This window comes from Phalacrocorax aristotelis, chromosome 2 (genome assembly GCF_949628215.1).
Source record: "Phalacrocorax aristotelis chromosome 2, bGulAri2.1, whole genome shotgun sequence".
Classification (NCBI taxonomy): Eukaryota; Metazoa; Chordata; class Aves; order Suliformes; family Phalacrocoracidae; genus Phalacrocorax; species Phalacrocorax aristotelis.
The window spans coordinates 11846870-11866738 of record NC_134277.1 but is presented as its reverse complement, the minus strand read 5'-3'; the positions used below and the strand labels follow the sequence as shown (position 1 = coordinate 11866738).

The 19869-nt window shown below is 44.8% G+C and overlaps 1 protein-coding gene across 4 annotated transcripts in view; it reads left to right on the top strand.

Annotated features, from left to right (window-relative positions):
- The window catches only part of DIP2C (disco interacting protein 2 homolog C), a 334539-nt gene that overhangs the window by 278539 nt on the left and 36131 nt on the right, over positions 1-19869 (top strand). For all 4 annotated transcript variants that reach the window (XM_075082401.1, XM_075082400.1, XM_075082399.1 and 1 more), the window contains 2 exons: positions 14210-14378; positions 15347-15517. In XM_075082401.1, coding sequence (XP_074938502.1) covers positions 14210-14378; positions 15347-15517 — 340 coding nt within the window. The remainder of the gene's footprint in view (positions 1-14209; positions 14379-15346; positions 15518-19869) is intronic.

The following is a 19869-nucleotide window of genomic DNA, read 5'->3' as shown; positions in this document are numbered from 1 at the left end:
ATGTCAACACTGTTAGGCCTTCGCTCTTCTGGGGGCTAGGCCAAATCTGCCATGATGCAGTCAGTGAGACCAGAAGGACTGTAGAACACCACAGGAGAGTTCAGCTAAGGACTGTATTATTGAGTGGGATAATGTTGGGACATGGAGCATCCAGGAATAACTTCTATGCAGCATCATGATAGAGCTGTAAAATACAGATAAATGTTGACCTGTCCAAAACCCAAGTAATTTGTGCTACCCACGACTCTCCTGAATATGGGAATTTTTGTTTCTTCCAGAACCATTGCCCTCAGGTCCTTTCCAATACTAATAGTATTCAGCCTTTTAGGAGGAGAAGATTGTTTATCACTGGCAAATGAATAAGGCAGCAAGCCTTTGGGAGAAAGCAGTCAAGGTCTGTGCCTTTCTGTAGCTTACAGAAGGAATAGAAAATTTTATATCATTTTCAAAGAGAAAAAAAACGAGGGAGTTGAAGGAACTGAGATCAAGCCAGCAACGCTCTAATCTTACGAACCACCATGCCAATCTCTTCTTTGCCACTGATGTCCTGTTCCTATAAAACGAGAAAAATTGCAGTGTGCTTGAATTGCAACTGTCATTTAGAGAAAGCTGACATCAGATACGTCTTCATTAATTCCACTTACAAACTTAATCTCCATGTCATTACTATTTTAGAAATTTGTATTATTTGATGTGATGGCAAAACATACACCTGGAGATTATTAGACTCTTACTGTTCATAACTTTAAACTTTGCAACTTCACATTTTACTCTTCATAGTTTAGCATACCCCAATCTTCCCCAACATTTTACAGCCCAGATTTCTACCTCAGAGGATTCTAACTGTAAAATTATGATTCTCTGTCACCACACCCATTAACTGAATTAATACTTCTAATGGCATATGGAAAAGAAGTTAGATCTTCGATTTTTGATCAGCTAGGGGGTTTTGGGAGTTAAATAGGATCTCTTTAGTTTAGGAGCCCAGTGGGAAGAGAAAGCAACCTCCTGTGCTGGGTGCAGTTAAAACGACAAGTACTTTTAAATCCCTTTATTAACTAGACCAAAGGAGACACTGACTGAGGAATGAGAGAAAAACTAACCTTTTATACCCTGTTGTAGGTGCTTAGGCGTTGTGCTGGCCTGCTCCACTGCGGTGCCCCAGAATGCCCCATTCTGTGAGGTCAAAGCTACTTAGGAAAGCTGCTGGAGCATGGAGCCAGCCCTTTGGTAAGTTTGGAATATATTGCATAGTTTTGCAAAGTTTTTATTTTTTAAAAATTTATTATTTTATGGCCTAAAGGGTATAAAATAATAAAGAAAAGAAACCTTGCAAAGCAGAGCAATACATTTTTTTTAAAAAAAGGGGGATTTACCACATTCCCTCTAAACTGGCTGCATGCTCCAGCAGGGTTTCCTTGGAACCTTTGTCATTGAACAGCACGTCCTGGGTGTGGCGGCAGTCATCAGCCCCATGTGAGTTCACAAACCCCAAACTTCCCAATTTTACAGGTTCTTACTAATGACTCAATAAACAAATACATTATTTTTGCATTCTTCTCTTTAATAATCTCATTTATCCATTCTGAGAGGGTGATCCTAGTATTCTGACTTTCATTGCATTACATTTTAAAATGTATTACATGCTTTGAAATAAAAAAAAAAATTAAAAGTGTCCTCCAGTGTAAAAAAAATCAATACTAAATCCCATTGTTCAAAAATGCTTCCTGAAACTAAGAAGTCTCTATCTTAATGCAGCTCATGGTGGGGCAGAGTAGAGCATTCTACACTTAATTAGTGAGGATTTACTTAACTGATAGTTGCTGAGTGATGTGATAGAATAAGAACTTCCCCTCTATTTTATCCCAACTAAGCCAACCCATACTGCAGTTCTACCTTTACTACTGGAATATAGAATTATCCTTGCTGGAATGAAAGTTAAGTACATTAATAATTTTAAATAAATTCTCAGAAACTGAGATTGTAATAGTGCAAGTCAGTAAGACTCAAACTGAACGAGAGGAACGGAGTTTTCCAGCCCACAGTAGCCACATAATAAATAGCGTGAATGCTATAAAATGGTCCTGGAAAGGCTTTTCAGGTAACGTGCAGTGAAGTAGCTTTCTCTTGTCCTGCCCCTGCTGTCTCTGTTCCATACCCCCAAGCTGAAGATCCCAGTGGTGCTGCTGGGTAGTTTCTGCAGCAAGAGGCTGCAAGGTTTCTTATTAACTAAACAGGTGGAACTGTGCAAGGAGTAAGCAAGGAATTACAGCATTAACATGAGAACTGCATTTTGGAAAACTTCAGTGTGCTAGGACTCATTAATTATTGTTAGATATTTTAGGCTAACTTGAAGATATCTGGCAGGCCTGAGCATTTCATCTAATTTCCAGCCCATTTATAGCAAATTAAAGGCAAGACTGCCTAAAGAACTGTAAATGCCACATCAGAAAAGAATAATTCTAACATGGGAAATGAAGGATATGAACGTGGTCATCTCTTGTGTTTTACAAAGTGCATAACTAGGGCAGGAGGAACGTAAAGGTGCGTCTGCCCACACACTGCCATGTGCCCATTTCCTGTGGAGTCCTTAGCCACTGGCGATTTATGGAAGACACAACTTGCATTTCTTCCACATTACAATAGGTCTGTTAAACCTGTCTCAAGTTTAGAAGGTTCAAGGGCAGCTGAAAGCCCTGACTTCCCTTGATGTGCAACCTCTGCAATGTGTTGGCACACTAACACCACCAGCTCTGTAGACCTGCCCACACATGGTGGGGTCACTGGGGTGCTAAGGCACCACCTGAGTCGTACTCAAGCCTGAGCAATCGCTTGTAAATATAAACTGTACTGTGTTGAACTGAGCTGGAGATGTTTAGCCTCTGCCTGCCTTAGGATGTCTCTCATGCCATGCCAACTGAAATGATGCTGCCATCTGTATCATGTAATTAACCTTAGGCTGTGGTTTCTGTATGCGGGGCAAGAAGGCCGACTCTCTTTTTTCTTCAATACAAAAAGGAAACAGTGGCCAAATTTTTAGAACTCGCTCACCTGCTTTGAAGTATTTAGATAAAGGAACTTTGCTTTGGAATGGCACTGAGCACCCCGTGTTCTGTCAAGAGACGGTATGATTTCCACCACTAGTGCTGCTTGGTCATGTGTTTGTGCTTAGGAGCAATCAGCAGCACACCTCCAAGTGACAAGTCACACGTCAGTTCAGAAGTGCCCAGTAGCAGCCCATAGCTGTGTTAGAAAGCTTCCCTTGTGAGGCTCCGAAATTGCTGAAATGTCTGAAATGAGGAGGTTAAAGCTTTTGGAGGACATGCCAGTAACAGGAAGTTTGAGTGACCTCTGGCTGTCGTTCTGGGCAGACAGCACGGTCCCAGCAGGCAGCGCAGGCACTGCAGGAACAAAATGCTGGCGTTTCAGTGTTAACCAAAGACTTATGGGTGTCTGATTGTGGAAACAGCACCAGAGCTTGGGTTAAAGCAGAGTGCTGGGTTATGGCACCACTCTCACTGGTTCCCAGTATTCTGATGTGGAAGTTCTGAAGACTGCACCTATTCTCAGCACTAGAAGCCTATCAAGGTGTATGGGTAAGGTCCTTTCCTTTCTGGGAAAATTTACATGCCCTACACAATGATCCCTGTTGCTGTACATTAGTTCAACTTCTTTTGAGATATCTTTCTCCCTTCAGTATTGATCACAGAATCACAGAAGAGTAGGGGTTGGAAGGGACCTCTGGAGATCATCTTGTCCAACCCCCCTACTTGAACAGGGACACCTAGAACAGGGGGCACAGGAACACGTGCAGGAGGGGTTTGAATGTCTCCAGGGAAGGAGATGCCACAACCTCTCTGGGCAGCCTGTGCCACTGCTCTGGCACCCGCACAGGAAAGAAGCTTTTTCTCATATTTAAGTGGAACTTCCTGTGTTCTAACTTGTGCCCATTGCCCCTTGGCCTGTCATTGGGCACTACTGGAAAGAGTCCAGCCCCATCCTCTTGACACCCACCCTTCAGATATTCATAAGCATTGGTGAGATCCCCCTTCAGTCTTCTCTTGTCCAGGCTGAACAAACCCAGGTCTCTCAGCCTTTCCTCATAAGGGAGAGGCTCCAGCCCCCCGATCATCTTGGTAGCTCTCCACTGGACTTGCTCAAGCAGTTCCACATCCTTCTTAAACTGGTGGGCCCAAAACAGGACACAGGACTCCAGATGTGGCCTCACTAGGGCAGAGTAGAGGGGGAGGATAACCTCCCTCGACCTGCTGGCCACGCTCCTTTTAATGCAGCCCAGGACACCGTTGGCCTTCTTGGCCACAAGGGCACAGTGCTGGCTCATGGTCAACTTGTTGTCCACCAGCGCTCCCAGGCCCTTCTCAACAGAGCCGCTTTCCAGTAGTTCAGCCCCCAGCCTGTGCTGGTGCATGGGGTTGTTCCTCCCCAGGGGCAGGACCTTGCACTTGCTCTTGTTGAATTTCATGAGGTTCCCCTCGGCCCAGCTCTCCAGCCTGTCCAGCTCTCGTTGGGTGGCAGCACGGCCTTCTGGTGTATCAGCCACTCCTCCCAGCTTGGTGCCATCAGTGAACTTGCTGAGGGTGCGCTCTGTCCCTTCATCCAGGTCATTGATGACTATGTTGAACAGGACTGGACCCAGCACAGACCCCTGGAGAACACCACTAGTGACAGGCCTCCATCCAGACTCTGCTCCATTGATCATGACCCTCTGAGTTCTGTTGTTGAGCCAGTTCTCTGTCCACCTCACTGCCCTCTCATCCAACCCACGCTTCCTTCGCTTGTCTATTAGGATGCTATGGGAGACAGTGTCAAATGCATTACTGAAGTCAAGGTAAACAGCATCCACTGCTCTCCCTTCGTCGACGCAGCCAGTCACGCCATGATAGAAGGCTATCTAGTTGGTCAAGCATGATCTTCCCTTGGTGAATCCATGTTGGCTGTTTCTGATAACCTTCTTTTCCTCTACATGCCGGGAGATGACCTCCAAGATGAACTGATCCATTGCCTTTCCAGGGATGGAGGTGAGGCTGACTTGCCAATAGTTTTCCAGGTCCTCCTTCTTGCCCTTTTTGAAGATTGGAGTCACATTTGCTTTCCTCCAGTCCTTGGGCACTTCTCCTGTCCTTCACAACCTTTCAAAGATGATGGAGAGTGGCTCAGCAAGAACATCTGCCAGCTCCCTCAGTACTCGGGGGTGCATCCCATCAGGGCCCATGGATTTGCAAGGATCCAGTTTGCCTGGGTGATCTCTGACCCAATTCTTCTCAACCGATGGTAAGTCTTTCTTTCTCCAGATTTGTCCTCTCTTCTCTGGGGGCTGAGATTCCTGGGGACCAGCCTTAGCAGTAAAGATTTAGGCAAAGAAGGCATTCAGTAACTCTGCCTTCTCTGCATCCTGTGTCACCAGGGCACCCACCTTGTTCAGCAGTGGGCCCACTCTATCCCCAGTCTTCCTTTTACTGCTGTTGTATTTAAAGAAGCCCTTCTTGTTATCATCTTTCACATGCCTTGCCAGATTTTATTGCAAGTGGGCCTTGGCCTTCCTCATCGCATCTCTGCACACCCTGACAACATTCCTATATTCCCCCCAAGTGGCCAGTCCCTTTTTACACATACTGTGAACCTCCTTCTTCCATTTGAGTTTCTCTAGAAGCTCTTTGCTCATCCATGCAGGTCTCCTGGATCCTCTGCCTGACTTCTTCCTCCTGGGGATGCACCAATCTTGAGCTTGGAGGAAGTGGTCCATGAATACTGTCCAGCTCTCTTGGACCCCCTGCCTTCCAGAGCCCTAGCCCATGGGATTCCTCCTAGCAGATCTTTGAAGAGGCCAAAGTTGGCCTTCTTGAAGTCCAAAGTTGTAACCCGACTTGTTGCCCTGTGTCTACCTCACTGTATCCTAAACTCAGCCATCTCATGGTCACTGCAGCCAATGGTACCCCAACACTCAACCTCAACCAGCCCTTCCTTGTTTGTCAGGATAAGGTTGAGCAGCACATCTCGCCTCATTGGCTCCTCCACCACCTGCATCAATATGTTGTCCTCGATGCTGTGCAGGAGCCTTCTGGGTCACACATGGATCGCCATGTTGCTTTTCCAGCAAATATCAGGGTGGTTGAAGTCCCCCATGGTGACCAGGGCCTGCGATTGTGAGGCTACTTCCAGCTGTTTGTAGAAGGCTTCATCAACTTCCTCTTCTTGATCAGGTGGCCTGTAGCAAACACCCACAACAGTGTCACCCATATTTGGCTGTCCCTTAATTTTTACCCACAGGCTCTCAACTTGTTCTCCTTCCACTCCAAGGCAGAGCTCAATACATTCAGTTGCTCCCTCACATAAAGAGCAGCTCCCCCACCTTGCCTTGCTGGTCTGTCTTTTCTGAAAAGCCTGTACCCATCCATGACTACATTCCAGACATGCGAGCTATCCCACCATGTCTCTGTGATTGCAATGAGCTCATGGCCCTGTGACCATACACAGACCTCTAGTTCCTCCTGTTTGTTCCCCATGCTGCATGCAGTGGTGTACAGGCATTTCAGAAAGGTGCTTGAGCACAGGTTTCCCCAGAGGGGTGTATGAGGACCCACTACAGCCATGTTGGTTGGTCTTTTGGTTGCCATTGCATGAGGCTGCCACAGCAACTTTATCACTGCTCAGATTGTCCTGTCATTGTGTGTGATGGCATTAGCATTGCCAGTTTGTCCCCCTCCACCCGAGTTCCTCAGTTTAAAGTGCTCCTCACCAAGTTTGCCAGCCTGCTGCCACAGATTTCCTTGCCTCTTCCAGACAGGTGGAGTCCATCCCTCCCTATCAGTCTATGGTTGCTGAAGAATGTCCCGTTGTCATAAAAGCCAAAACCCTCACATTGACACCAGCCACATAACCAGGAGTTGATTTGTATTATTTGCCTATTTCTAGTCATCCATTTTTCTCCAACAGGTAGTATGGAGGAGAAGATAACTTGGGCACCAATATTTTTCACTTGCTTTCCCAGAGCTTTATCGTCTTGCTTAGTTCTGCCCAGACTCTGGCTTGCAGTGTCATTTGTGTCCACATGGAAGAGTAGCAGAGGATAGTAATCAGTGCTTTTGACAAGTTGCAGCACCTTCTCAGTGATGTCTCGGATCTTAGCTCCCAGAAGACAGCAAACCTCTCGTGACTCCCTGTCACGTCAGCAGATGGATGCCTCAGTGCCTTTTAACAGAGAGTCACCCACTACGAGCAGTCATCTCTTCTTTTTGTGGTATCTCCTCTGTGCTGCTGGTACAGTTGCACCTTGCGGACCTTGCTCGTGGGTGTCTGCAGTCGCTAAAGCTACAAATCTGTTGCTGGTGGTGATACCAGGAGGTGGAGGCTGAGGCAGAGCCCTGCTTTTGTGGGTCACCAGGGTCCAAGGTGCCTCCTCCTTCTCAGTGGTGTCTGCTACAGGAGCGTGGTTCTGAGTCCGCCTATCTACCTCTGCCTCAGTTCTACTAGTATTACTCAGCCTTCTGTCTCCTGGAACTCAGCCACCCGGCACAGCAGATCATCAACCTGTGCACACCTTGTGCAGGTACTTACCTTCTCACCAGGTGAGGGGTTGGGGCACATGTTGCAACCTACCATCTGTACTGAAGCCTCCGGCTCCGTCTGGGTGGATGCATCAGCCCTCTCTGGGGCTTTTGTCATTATAACACTGGTATTAGCTCCACAGAGAGTGCTCACCATCCTGGCAGAGTCCTAGAGAGCTTCCTGGGCTGTGGGCCTACGAGCCAGATGCAGCACCCTCCCTGCTTGCCCTGCCTGCATGAACTGCCTTGCAAACTGCCACGCCACGCCCTGTTTGACCATCCTGGTCGCTCACACTCCCTGGGGCCATTTAAATCTCCTGCGGTTGCTCGTGGCAATGCCCAGGCTGCATCAGCCTCCCTCACAAGAGCTGCTGGGCCGCTCTGCACTTCCTTGAGCTCATCTGCTTACCATGTGCAATCATGCTTAGTGCACTGTATACCAGCTGGGCATCTTTGGACTCTACAGATCGTGTGAAGGCCTTTACTTGTTCTCCAAAAGCCCCTTTTTGTGCACATCATTGGTCTCCAGGAGAACTGAGGATTTTATTTTGGCCCAAGTCCTAGGAAGCCTTGGACAGACATATGCCCAAACACTTTCCTCTGTGGCCTGTACCTGCATTCCTGCAAGCTGTGGTCTAGATGATAGCGAAGGCTTTTGTTCAGTCCAATTCAGGTTCCCTCAGCAAGCAGACTCTTTTCACAGACTTTGAATTATGTGCATGGCAACTCAATTAGTTCAGGCCCTACCAAATGCCCAGTTCCCATACCTATCCCTCATCACCAAATGCAAGTATCATCTCCAGAAATGCAGGAAAAAAAATGCATATACTTATAAGACTGAGCAGTATCTACCTGCCTCCTGCAGTTAAGTGGGAAAGCAGCTCACATCACCTGAGAAGGACGCCAGAAGTAAGGGCAGCTGCGGGTCAGTAGCCTGCCAGAATGCAATTCCAAATTGCAGTTGCCATTTGTCAGTATTTATTGCCCTGTTGAAATTGCTGGAACTATAATAAAATCTCAGACTTTACTGTTAATCTGCCTCAGCACAACATGGGGTAAATCTTTGATTCAGTGGAACAGTTAACTGCCAAGATGTCCTCCCAGGCATGTCTGTATGCTGCCAAAACAGCCTGCCAGGCAGTGGAACCGGTGGTGTGATCAGATGGCACCATCATACCAAAATACATTCTGGTGCATTTAACTGGAGTATTCCTGTCCTTGGGCAGCCTTTGCTCAGTGCAGGCAGACAAAGCTTTTCACTTACTGCCAAAATTCAAGGCTTTCTCCACCACATGAATACTTATTTTTTCCCCAGATTGCTTCCCTAAAGGAAGACAACATTTCTAAAAGGTGATCTCCCACCTCAGGTACCACTGCATTTCGCTCTGCATCTGCATCCCAAAAGTCATTACAAGATGATGCAACGATGCTCTATAGTCACTGTCCCTTTTTGTCTTCTTTTTTGCCTACTCTTTCTGCATTTTCTAAAAATGGTGGAGACTCATAAACAGATGTTCAGGTCTGTCAGATATCCTCTGCAGTTCTGCACTGTGTCTACTCCTGTTATAAGGCTTATATTGGGAGATGGAGTTACTTCTGTGACAACAGATTTCTACAGCAGTGGAAGAAACAATCTTGCTTCAGTTCCTTTCCAGTATTTATATAACTAAATTCTTTGGCCTATTCCAATATACCATATATTGTTCCAATTTCAGAATGGTAATTTTAGCTTCCACGATTTATATTTAAACCCCCAACTTTTCCTGACATCCCATCTGATCCCCCTGATGCAACAGTGTTCACCACGATTCTATTGCTTCCAGTATGAGAATAACAAAACTGACAGCATAACCATCTCTTGATGACTACTGTGTTTCAAGAATGTGAGATGGAACTGTCTATTTATTCAGTGCCTCAGTTTCAGGATTGACTCTACCATACCTAGAATATACCATACCTAGAGGTACCTACCATACATGTCTACCATGCCTGGAATTACATAGCAGCAGCATTGATGGCACTTCCTATAGATTTGGGACCATATCTAGATTTATCCAGCATCTCCAAAGAAGCCTTCCACAACTGCAGTCTATTCAAGCACATGGTCCTCTGCTTGATTGTTGGCATCCATACTAAGCAAACACCCTCTAACATCTCACAGTGATTTGAAACTACTGGAGTGGTAGAAATGTTTCAACCAGCTATACAAGGGAGTGGTGTTTTTTCACAGCTTCTCTCCACCAAAACATTGGTGACATACAGCTTCTCAGGGGTTAACATGGCAGTAAAAAGTCTGTGAATTTCAAGAATATGTGGCTGCCAGGAACATTTTGTTGCTTGGAGTGATTCACAAAACCTACATAATGTTTCTGAGATGGATGCAGGGAGGTGAACCAAGTTATGACTGACACTGTGGTGGCCAGGTGCTGCATAAACCACTTCAGCTGTGGAACTGGCACATTTACCCCACAAATATTTTCGTAGTTCTTCCCCTAGCTCTACCAACTGCTCTAGAAAATCAGATGATACACATGGGTTATTAAACCACAGATCAGAAGGAAAAGCCTGTGTTGGCGGTCATCAAGTATCCAGGTATGGTACCATCTTTCTGTGGGCTTATATAGTATAGACAGGAGCAGCAAACGTCTCAGGTTCTGCACCACAGAGTTTTCTTCCTGCTAGGTACTTCCTGCTGCTCTACAGTTTAATTCTGAACTCCTCACCATTTCTGAGGGATTAGAAAACTCAGAAAAGGTGCTAGCAATGTCTTCATTTATTTCTGTCTAAGCAGAGTGATTTTTTTAGTAGAAGTCACAGAACCACAGAATCACAGAAGGGTAGGGGTTGGAAGGGACCTCTGGAGATCATCTCGTCCAACCCCCCTGCTTGAACAGGGACACCTAGAACAGGGGGCACAGGAACACGTGCAGGAGGGTTTTCAATATTTCCAAAGAAGGAGATGCCACAACCTCTCTGGGCAGCCTGTGCCACTGCTCTGGCACCCGCACAGGAAAGAAGATTTTTCTCATATTTAAGTGGAACTTCCTGTGTTCTAACTTGTGCCCACTGCCCCTTGGCCTGTCATTGGGCACTACTGGAAAGAGTCCAGCCCCATCCTCTTGACACCCACCCTTCAGATATTCATAAGCATTGGTGAGATCCCCCTTCAGTCTTCTCTTGTCCAGGCCGAACAAACCCAGGTCTCTCAGCCTTTCCTCATAAGGGAGATGCTCCAGCCCCCCGATCATCTTGGTAGCTCTCCACTGGACTTGCTCAAGCAGTTCCACATCCTTCTTAAACTGGTGGGCCCAAAACAGGACACAGGACTCCAGATGTGGCCTCACTAGGGCAGAGTAGAGGGGGAGGATAACCTCCCTCGACCTGCTGGCCACGCTCCTTTTAATGCAGCCCAGGACACCGTTGGCCTTCTTGGCCACAAGGGCACAGTGCTGGCTCATGGTCAACTTGTTGTCCACCAGCGCTCCCAGGCCCTTCTCAACAGAGCCGCTTTCCAGTAGTTCAGCCCCCAGCCTGTGCTGGTGCATGGGGTTGTTCCTCCCCAGGGGCAGGACCTTGCACTTGCTCTTGTTGAATTTCATGAGGTTCCCCTCGGCCCAGCTCTCCAGCCTGTCCAGCTCTCGTTGGGTGGCAGCACGGCCTTCTGGTGTATCAGCCACTCCTCCCAGCTTGGTGCCATCAGTGAACTTGCTGAGGGTGCGCTCTGTCCCTTCATCCAGGTCATTGATGACTATGTTGAACAGGACTGGACCCAGCACAGACCTCTGGGGAACACCACTAGTGACAGGCCTCCATCCAGACTCTGCTCCATTGATCATGACCCTCTGAGTTCTGTTGTTGAGCCAGTTCTCTGTCCACCTCACTGCCCTCTCATCCAACCCACGCTTCCTTCACTTGTCTATTAGGATGCTATGGGAGACAGTGTCAAATGCATTACTGAAGTCAAGGTAAACAGCATCCACTGCTCTCCCTTCGTCGACGCAGCCAGTCACGCCATGATAGAAGGCTATCTAGTTGGTCAAGCATGATCTTCCCTTGGTGAATCCATGTTGGCTGTTTCTGATAACCTTCTTTTCCTCTACATGCCCGGAGATGACCTCCAAGATGAACTGATCCATCACCTTTCCAGGGATGGAGGTGAAGCTGGCTGGGCTATAGTTTTCCAGGTCCTACTTCTTGCCCTTGTCTTATCATAAGAGTGTTTGTTTCCCTCAGTCTAGAGAAGTTGGGGTTATTTTCCATCCAAATCCTCATGCTTTGCTGCAGGCTGTTGGTGGGAGTTTAAGAGCAAACACAAGTATCTTTCTTATTTGTCTAGCGTAAGTTGAAGAAGAGAGGAAGGTAGTTCACCCCCACTCTTTAGTGTTGCTGAGGAGGAAAAGATGTGTCTTTGGTGTAAATTTGTATTCCCAAATTCCACCATTTTGGACTATTTCCTGGTGAAATGCACTTGGAGTCAAGGTTCTCTTCTGGTAAAGCAATGCAGCTTTTTACTCCCTTATTACTGTGGAGTTTGTGTGGGCACTTTTCAGTACAGGGATAAAGTTTGTTCTTTTGAATTTATTTTGGGATGTTCTGCCCAGTTGAAAAAAGAGGCACTTAAGGGATCTTAATGTGGTTCTGCGTAATAATTCTCCCACATTTTACACCCTGGCAGCTTGTTTATTAGTGTGGAGACTTTTTTTTTCCTCCTGATGATGGCTGCATCAACCAGAGGATTTCAGGGATGGAGGGAAGGATTTGATGCTGAATCTCTGTATACCATATTCATACAGATTGGAGCCCATCCCAGGTTCTTACTCGAGTGGTTGTAGCTTCCTGTTTGTAAGAATTACTTATTTACCAGACAGATCACACACCTGGATTGTTTGTGGGGCCTTAACCTTAAATTTGTGAAGAGCTAAGACCTTTTGGTCTTCTCTGAAAAACTTAATAGGATTGGCTGAGAAAGAAAGAGTGAAGTAATATTTAAGTGAAAACTGTTACTGCTCCCTAGCTGGGTTTGATCTGTCACCTTTGCTCAAGGCATACTCCTTTCATGCTTGGATAACTCTGCCAGCATCTCTCTTCACATGTTATGAAGCACATGCTCAAGGTTCAGTCATACTTTATTCTGATTCCATAACAGCAACATAAAAGCATAATGCTTCATTTGACCGTCCTGTGCTATAGTCGTTATGTCAACCGTATCCAAGAACACATCACTTTGTGGCAAGTCACTGGTCATGAATCAAGAGCAGTGTAAATGTGGAAAAGCAGTCAAAGATAAAATTTTTACTGTATGATAAATGAAATTATTTGAACTGTAGTTCATACATATTCCGTGACATCCTCTGGCTCATACTGCAGCAGAGACCTAAAATATTTGGATTGCCAAACTGCCATTGTGGCTGGACTTGTACCCTTTTATTCCTTTATCATACCAAGTAAAGACATCCACATCACAAAACCCTTGTTCTAAATTGCAGAGCATTTGAAAGCACTCTGATCTGGGTTGGGGGGTAGTGGGGGCACTCACTCACCGAGGAGGGAAGCTGTGCAAGCAGCCCATCTCCAAGAACTGCAAAGGTGTGTATCTTCTTCCTAATGTCAAATGTTAGAGAGATGCTCATATTCCAGAAAATAGGTAAGACATTTCATGTCTTACCTCAGGCATTAGGATTTGAAAAACGTCAGTTTTACTTTACTAAGCTGGCATTTCAAGTTTTCAAGTCACAAATGAATTTCTCTCATGTGCATCATAACTCTCTGGGCCTTTATGGTCCTTTTTCAGAACTTCTATGATTTGGGGTTTTTATGCTATGACCGTTCTGATTTGAAATATCTACAGATCACAAATTAAGGTATGAAGGGGCTGTAAAATTGATAATAAATCTGCCTGCCTGAGATGAGAGAACAATCAGGACCCATGGGAAGTAAAGACCTCAAATAGGAAATTTTTTTTTCCCTTGGGGAGAATCTTGGGTACCAGAGAAATTAGCTCTGACATAATTGTTTCCTTCAGGGACCCTGATAAGTGTCTTTTCACAATACTTAGGCTCACTGGGTATCCAGTAAACAAGAGATGTAGAATATTTGGGTTTTAAAAGTTCATAAAACTTTCACAGAAGAAATTTAAAGCCATGAGGACTGTTAAATTGGGGTCAGATTTACTCCCTTGAATATCATTGCAAACCTCTTGCTTGCCTCAGCAGGAGAGTGTTTTTTTCCGTATTAAGCAATCAAGTACACTTTTAATCAAGGTATCTTAAAATGGTAATTACTTAATCTTAATTATTTGTCAGCAACACGTAATTTTTGTTGATATTACGATACTGTTTAGTAGCACCATTAATAACCAAGCTATTTTGCTTTCTTCAGTACCATCCTAACAGCAAAGTCCATGGGCATTTTGAGGAAATTAGTATTTTTGACCATGTTCTGCCTGCATTCCTCATGATTCCTCATAGACTCTGAAGGTATAGCAAAAAACAAGAATTAAATTTCATGTTAAACTACTAGGCCTGTAGACCGCTGTGAGACATTCAATGGTTCATCCAGTGCTGTATATTCTAGTACCCCATAGCTTGTATACATCTATGTACACAGGCGTTTAGCATGCGTTAATGATTCTTGTGTCTTTACAGCGTTTATTCAGGACACCAGTCTATTTTGATTCCTCCCTCAGAACTGGAGACCAATCCCGCTCTGTGGCTTCTTGCTGTGAGTCAGTACAAAGTGAGAGACACTTTTTGTTCCTATTCGGTCATGGAGCTTTGTACTAAGGGACTCGGTTCGCAAACAGAGTCACTGAAGGTGAGTAATTCTATCATCCTGCACAACCTGCCGTCTGCACGGTGGTGTCTGGGAGCCTTCCCTGCCATAAATGGCTGTGCTAAATGTCTGCAGCGAGGAGAAAATCGTCAGAGGCCAAGGGCAGCTTCCACAGAACCTGTGTTATTCCTTGCCAAAGGCTATATAAGAATATCAGTCATTCTCTCTCAGATCACAAGGCTTTTAAACATCAAGGAAAGGCTTTTATTTACCTAAGCTTTCTGATCTGTGTTGCAGGCTGTGTTGATAGGCAAGTGTTGGAAAACAGAGGTTTAAACATCCAGGAGGCCCAAGGAGTATTATATTGTATATTATGCTTTATGAATTCCCTGATTATATGAAGTACTAGTTTGGTTTTGGCCCCTGTAGTTAAAGAATCATGTACTTAAAAGTACGGTATTATTTTAACTGGGTTGTCCTCATTGTATGGGTAGAGGGGGAGGTATGTATCTTCCTTTTTTCCCACAGAATTAAAAGCCAGGTAGGCAGAGTACATTTCTGAAATCATCTAGAATTTCCAGTATGCTACTGAAATAAATTAGATCTTGGGATACTGATATTTATGGTGTCTCCAGCCCTTACCACCTCACTTAATAATTTCCTAATCAGTTTTTCCAAGGCTAGACACTGCTTCCTGTTTGCTATTATTCACTGGCTTTCTGAATTAATATTGGGAAATAGCATTCAATCCCTTCAGAATTAGCATACCCATCTCTTCCTGTGTGCTAATGTTGAGATGACAGGCAACTATGTCTGCTCTTCTGCAGCTATTAGACAGTCATCTGGCCATCCGGCCTCCAGGAAAGATGGAAATTATTGTACTGGCACCTTAGCTTTTACTTCGCTATTCATCTTGAATCATAATACCTACATAATACACTTAAGTACTACTAACTTTTTATTTAACATTGCCCATTTGTGGCCTTTATTACATTTCAACTTCTTTTTAGGCAAGGGGACTGGACCTTTCACGTGTACGGACATGTGTAGTAGTGGCTGAAGAACGACCTCGGATAGCTCTTACTCAGTCATTTTCAAAATTATTTAAAGACCTTGGTCTCCATCCACGGGCTGTCAGCACATCACTTGGCTGTAGAGTTAACCTGGCAATATGTTTACAGGTAAGATTTTTCACTCCTTACGCTCAAAGTTGTTTTAAGAAAATGGTTTTCAGTAAGAAGCATTCATTGTGTTTCCTTTGGCTGCTTGATTTTAGACATATTACGAAAATGCATGTGGTACCTAATGTTCTTGCATATACAAGTAGTAAATTTCTGTTACTTTGTCAACTATTCATCCCTCTCATGTTGCAATCATAGCATTTATTCTGCCCATGAATACAGTAATTCAGAAAAGTGCGTGATAGTGACAGAATGTACTCCAAAAATAGTATTTAGTCATGTAATGTAAAATCCAGTTTCCTAGTGCTTACTTTAGTATGTTATAGAATCATAGAATCATAGAATGGTTTGGGTTGGAAGGGACATTAAGGATTATCTAGTTCCAACCCCTTGCCATGGGCAGGGACACCTTCCACTAGACCAGGTTGCTCGAAGCCCCATCCAGCCTGGCCTTGGACACTTCAGGGATGGGGCATCCACTACTTCTCTGGGCAACGTGTGCCAGTGCCTCACCACCCTCAGAGTGAATAATTTCTTCCTTTTACCTAATCTAAATCTACCTTCTTTCATGGATTCCTTCTGTTTTATAAATAATTCCAACCATCACTTAAAATTAACTAGATAGATATTTTCTGTGCAGTTTATTGCTTACAATGGAAAATTATTTTGCTACATCTCTTTCATTCTGTTTTGATCCACTAATCGAAGGAAGTACCCAGGCATAATATAGGATTTAACTTGCATTCTCCAGGAATCCTTATTGAGTCATCATTTTAAAGACAGACGGAGCACTGTAGGTATCTGATCTGAAGTTCTGAATAGCATCTAGGTTTTCACCCAATGTGAAAATAGTTCAAATAGAGGAAGTAGTTTTAGGCTGATCTACAGTATAGTATCTCATCTTTCAGGGCTCAAGTGATGAAGGTTACCTTGCCTTTTTATAAGGTGTTCCATTTTTAATTAATTTTGCCTTATTTCTAGTTTAAATTTATCTGGCATTAGATTCAGCCATTTTTTACTTTTTTACATTTTTCTAATCTAGAACAAATTATCTCATTTCTATCATGACTGTAATGCACATCTTAGTCTTTGATAAATAGATAAGGAATCTTAAGACATGCTTTCCTGATCTGTGTCTCATTTTTATGACTCCTGAACTCTTCCTATCCTTGCAAATCGGGTGTCAGAAATTCACATTTTATTCCTTTAATAATGCCACAGGTGCCCTACTCAGATGTAATACGATTTCTGACTTAATATTATCTTTTTAAATAATACAAGAATCATCTTCTGTATTGGCTGCTGCACTGGCTGGGAAGTTTCATATCTATTTTGTCACCTACCTTGTCTCTAACCTCTTTAAAGCCACTGTCTGCCCGGTGTAACTTGTCTGTACTCTGTGTAGTGCATCCAACATTTCAAATCTGGCAGTTACCCCCAGTTTACATTAAAGGATTTCTCATGCATGTAACACGCATAATTGCTCAGGTGTGAAAGCCGTAAGAGATCTTCTCAGTGACACTAAATAAGGCATTTGCTATTCTTTTCCTGATTGTAAATGTAAAGATTTTTTATTTTATCCAAACAATGTGGTAAATACAGGTGATGGGTTCAGCACAGACCAATATGTCTGTGTGCTATGCCTGCATTAGCCTCTTGCCCTTTTCAACATCACTAAAGAATCCTGGCTTTCATCAGACCTTGGCTAAAAGTGACCTTGTAGTTCAGCATGTTACCAGAATATGAACGCAGGAGGTATGCTACACCTCCAGTACTGCTTGCTTTCTCTCTGACTACCAGCAGAATATCCCTTCAGCCCAGGGTGACTTTAATTACTGTTATTATCAAACGTATGACAAGGCAAAGCTGAGCAGGGTTAAAAGTCATTCTGTGTCCCAGAGGCAGAGTTCTTTAGTTTGACATTCTGCAATTGCTGCCATAAATATTCTTCAGGAATAAAAGTTTAAGAAAATATCCTGTGGTCTCAAAAGCAGCGCTTGAATCCTTCAAAACAGTTTTACCCTAATAAAACGTAATAAATAGTCTTGAGAGAGAAATACATCTCGTAGGTTAGAAACATCTATGAACTCAAGCGGCATCTTCCCCCATATTTCTGTCATGGATTTGATACAAAAAGTACTGACTGAGGTTTTGAAATCTGTTCTATGGAATGTTTCTTTGCAAGAATACGCGCCTCTTCATTTCTTTCTCTGCATCTAGAGTCCTAGGTGATGACAAGGCAGAGAGGACAACTCAGAAAACATCTAGGAAATCTTTAGGCACTCCCACCTGAGGAAACCAGTTAGCAGGTGCAGGTTAGTGTGCTTTCCCAGTCAACAACCCAACCAAGCTTAAAACACTTGCATGGGAGGGGCACAGCAGGCAGCAAGGACACTGGCGGCTTTCCCTCAAATAGAAAGGGAAAACAGAGGAGAAAGAGATGAGCTGGTTACTTGTAACAATAGTTTTCTACTTTGCTCCTGTGTCTTTAGCCATTTTAAGTACCCAATGGGTGTCTTTTACAGATGAGGGGAACAAAGGAAGTGATGGCACACCTTCACGGACAACTGCTCTGAGTTTCCCGACAGATTGGGATGGGGCCTGTCAGCTCCTCCCTGCAGCTGTAGGGGAGCTCCTTCTGAAAAATAACTGAACTCTGCCTTCTGGTCTATGGAGGGACAAGACATGAAGGATACTGTAGATAACAAGGGCAGATTAGCTGCAGAAGTTTGCTTGCCACTAATGAAAATCTCAATTTCAGGCTTGCAGTGATCTCTGGACTGTTTGCAGTGGCTGTTTCACTTATAAGGCATTTGTTCCACTACAAATAATAAAACCAGGGAATGACACTAAGCAGAAGCAAGCCAGGTTTAATGCCCAAGTAGTCCTTGTTGAAAGTAGTATTGTACTAGATCTGCCTGGGATGGAGTTAACTTTTTTCATAGCAGCCTGTGTGGAGCTGAGTTTTGGATTTGTGTCTGAAACAGTGTTGATAGCACACCAGTGGTTTAGCTATTGCTGAACAGTGCTGCACAGCATCATTCGCCATTTCTCACACTGCCCACCACACCACCACCCCACTGCCCCCAAGGAGTAGGCTAAGAGGCTGGGAGGGGGCACAGCCGGAACAGCTGACCCCAGCTGACCAAGGATATCACAGAATCACAGAATGGTCGTGGTTGGAAGGGACCTCTGGAGATCATCTCGTCCAACCCCGCTGCTTGAGCAGGCACACCCAGAGCAGGGGGCACAGGAACCGCGTCCAGGAGGGGTTTGAATGTCTCCAGGGAAGTGACTCCGCAGCCTCCCTGGGCAGCCTGTGCCACTGCTCTGGCACCCTCACAGGAAAGGAGTGTTTTCTCATATTGGAGTGGAACGTGCCCATTGCCCCTTGTCCTGTCATTGGGCACCACTGAAAAGAATCCAGTCCCATTCTCTTGACACCCACCCTTTAGATATTTATAAGCATTGATAAGATCCCCCCCCGCTAGTCTTCTCTTCTCTGAGCTGAACGAACCGAGATCTCTCAGTCTTTCCTCATAAATGAGATGCTCCAGCCCCCTGATCATCTTGGTAGCTCTCCGCTGGACTCTCTCCAGTAGTTCCCTGTCCTTCTTAAACTGGGTCCCAAAACAGGACACAGGACTCCAGATGTGGCCTCACTAGGGCAGAGTAGAGGGGGAGGATAACCTCCCTCGACCTGCTGGCCACACTCCTTTTAATGCACCCCAGGATACCTTTGGCCTCCTTGGCCACAAGGGCACAGTGCTGGCTCATGGTCAACTTCCACCAGCGCTCCCAGGTCCTTCTCAGTGGAGCTGCTTTGCAGCAGGTCAGCCCCCAGCCTGTGCTGCTGGTGTATGGGTTGTTCCTCCCCAGGTACAGGTGCAGGTACGATATCCCATACCTTATAATGTCACGCAGGAGGGGAGTGAGTGAGTGGCTGGGTGGGTGCTTAGCTGCTGTCTGGGTCAACCCACTACAAAAATGCAGGAAAGCTGAATATACTCAGGTAAGCTGGAAGTCCTGATCAGCATAGAGTTAGGCTGGATTTTTGCTTGACCATGTATATCTACCTTTTGATTGTGTTAACTCCTTAGCTGAAGTTTTCTTCTTAGGTGGTTCTTTACAGAAATTCTTGAGTTATTGAACCAAACTGTAAAAGTTGATAACTCTCTAAAGTTATTAGTGATACTAACTTAATTTAAGAACAGCACAGAATGAGAGCCGTGAGTGAGGTGATTAACAGCCTGGCTGATCAGATAGCTTCCTGTGAGGCTTCACTGCGTTCTACTAAGATGTTGCATTTCAGTCCATGGGACAAACTAAAAGCCATACTCTGGTGTGGAATG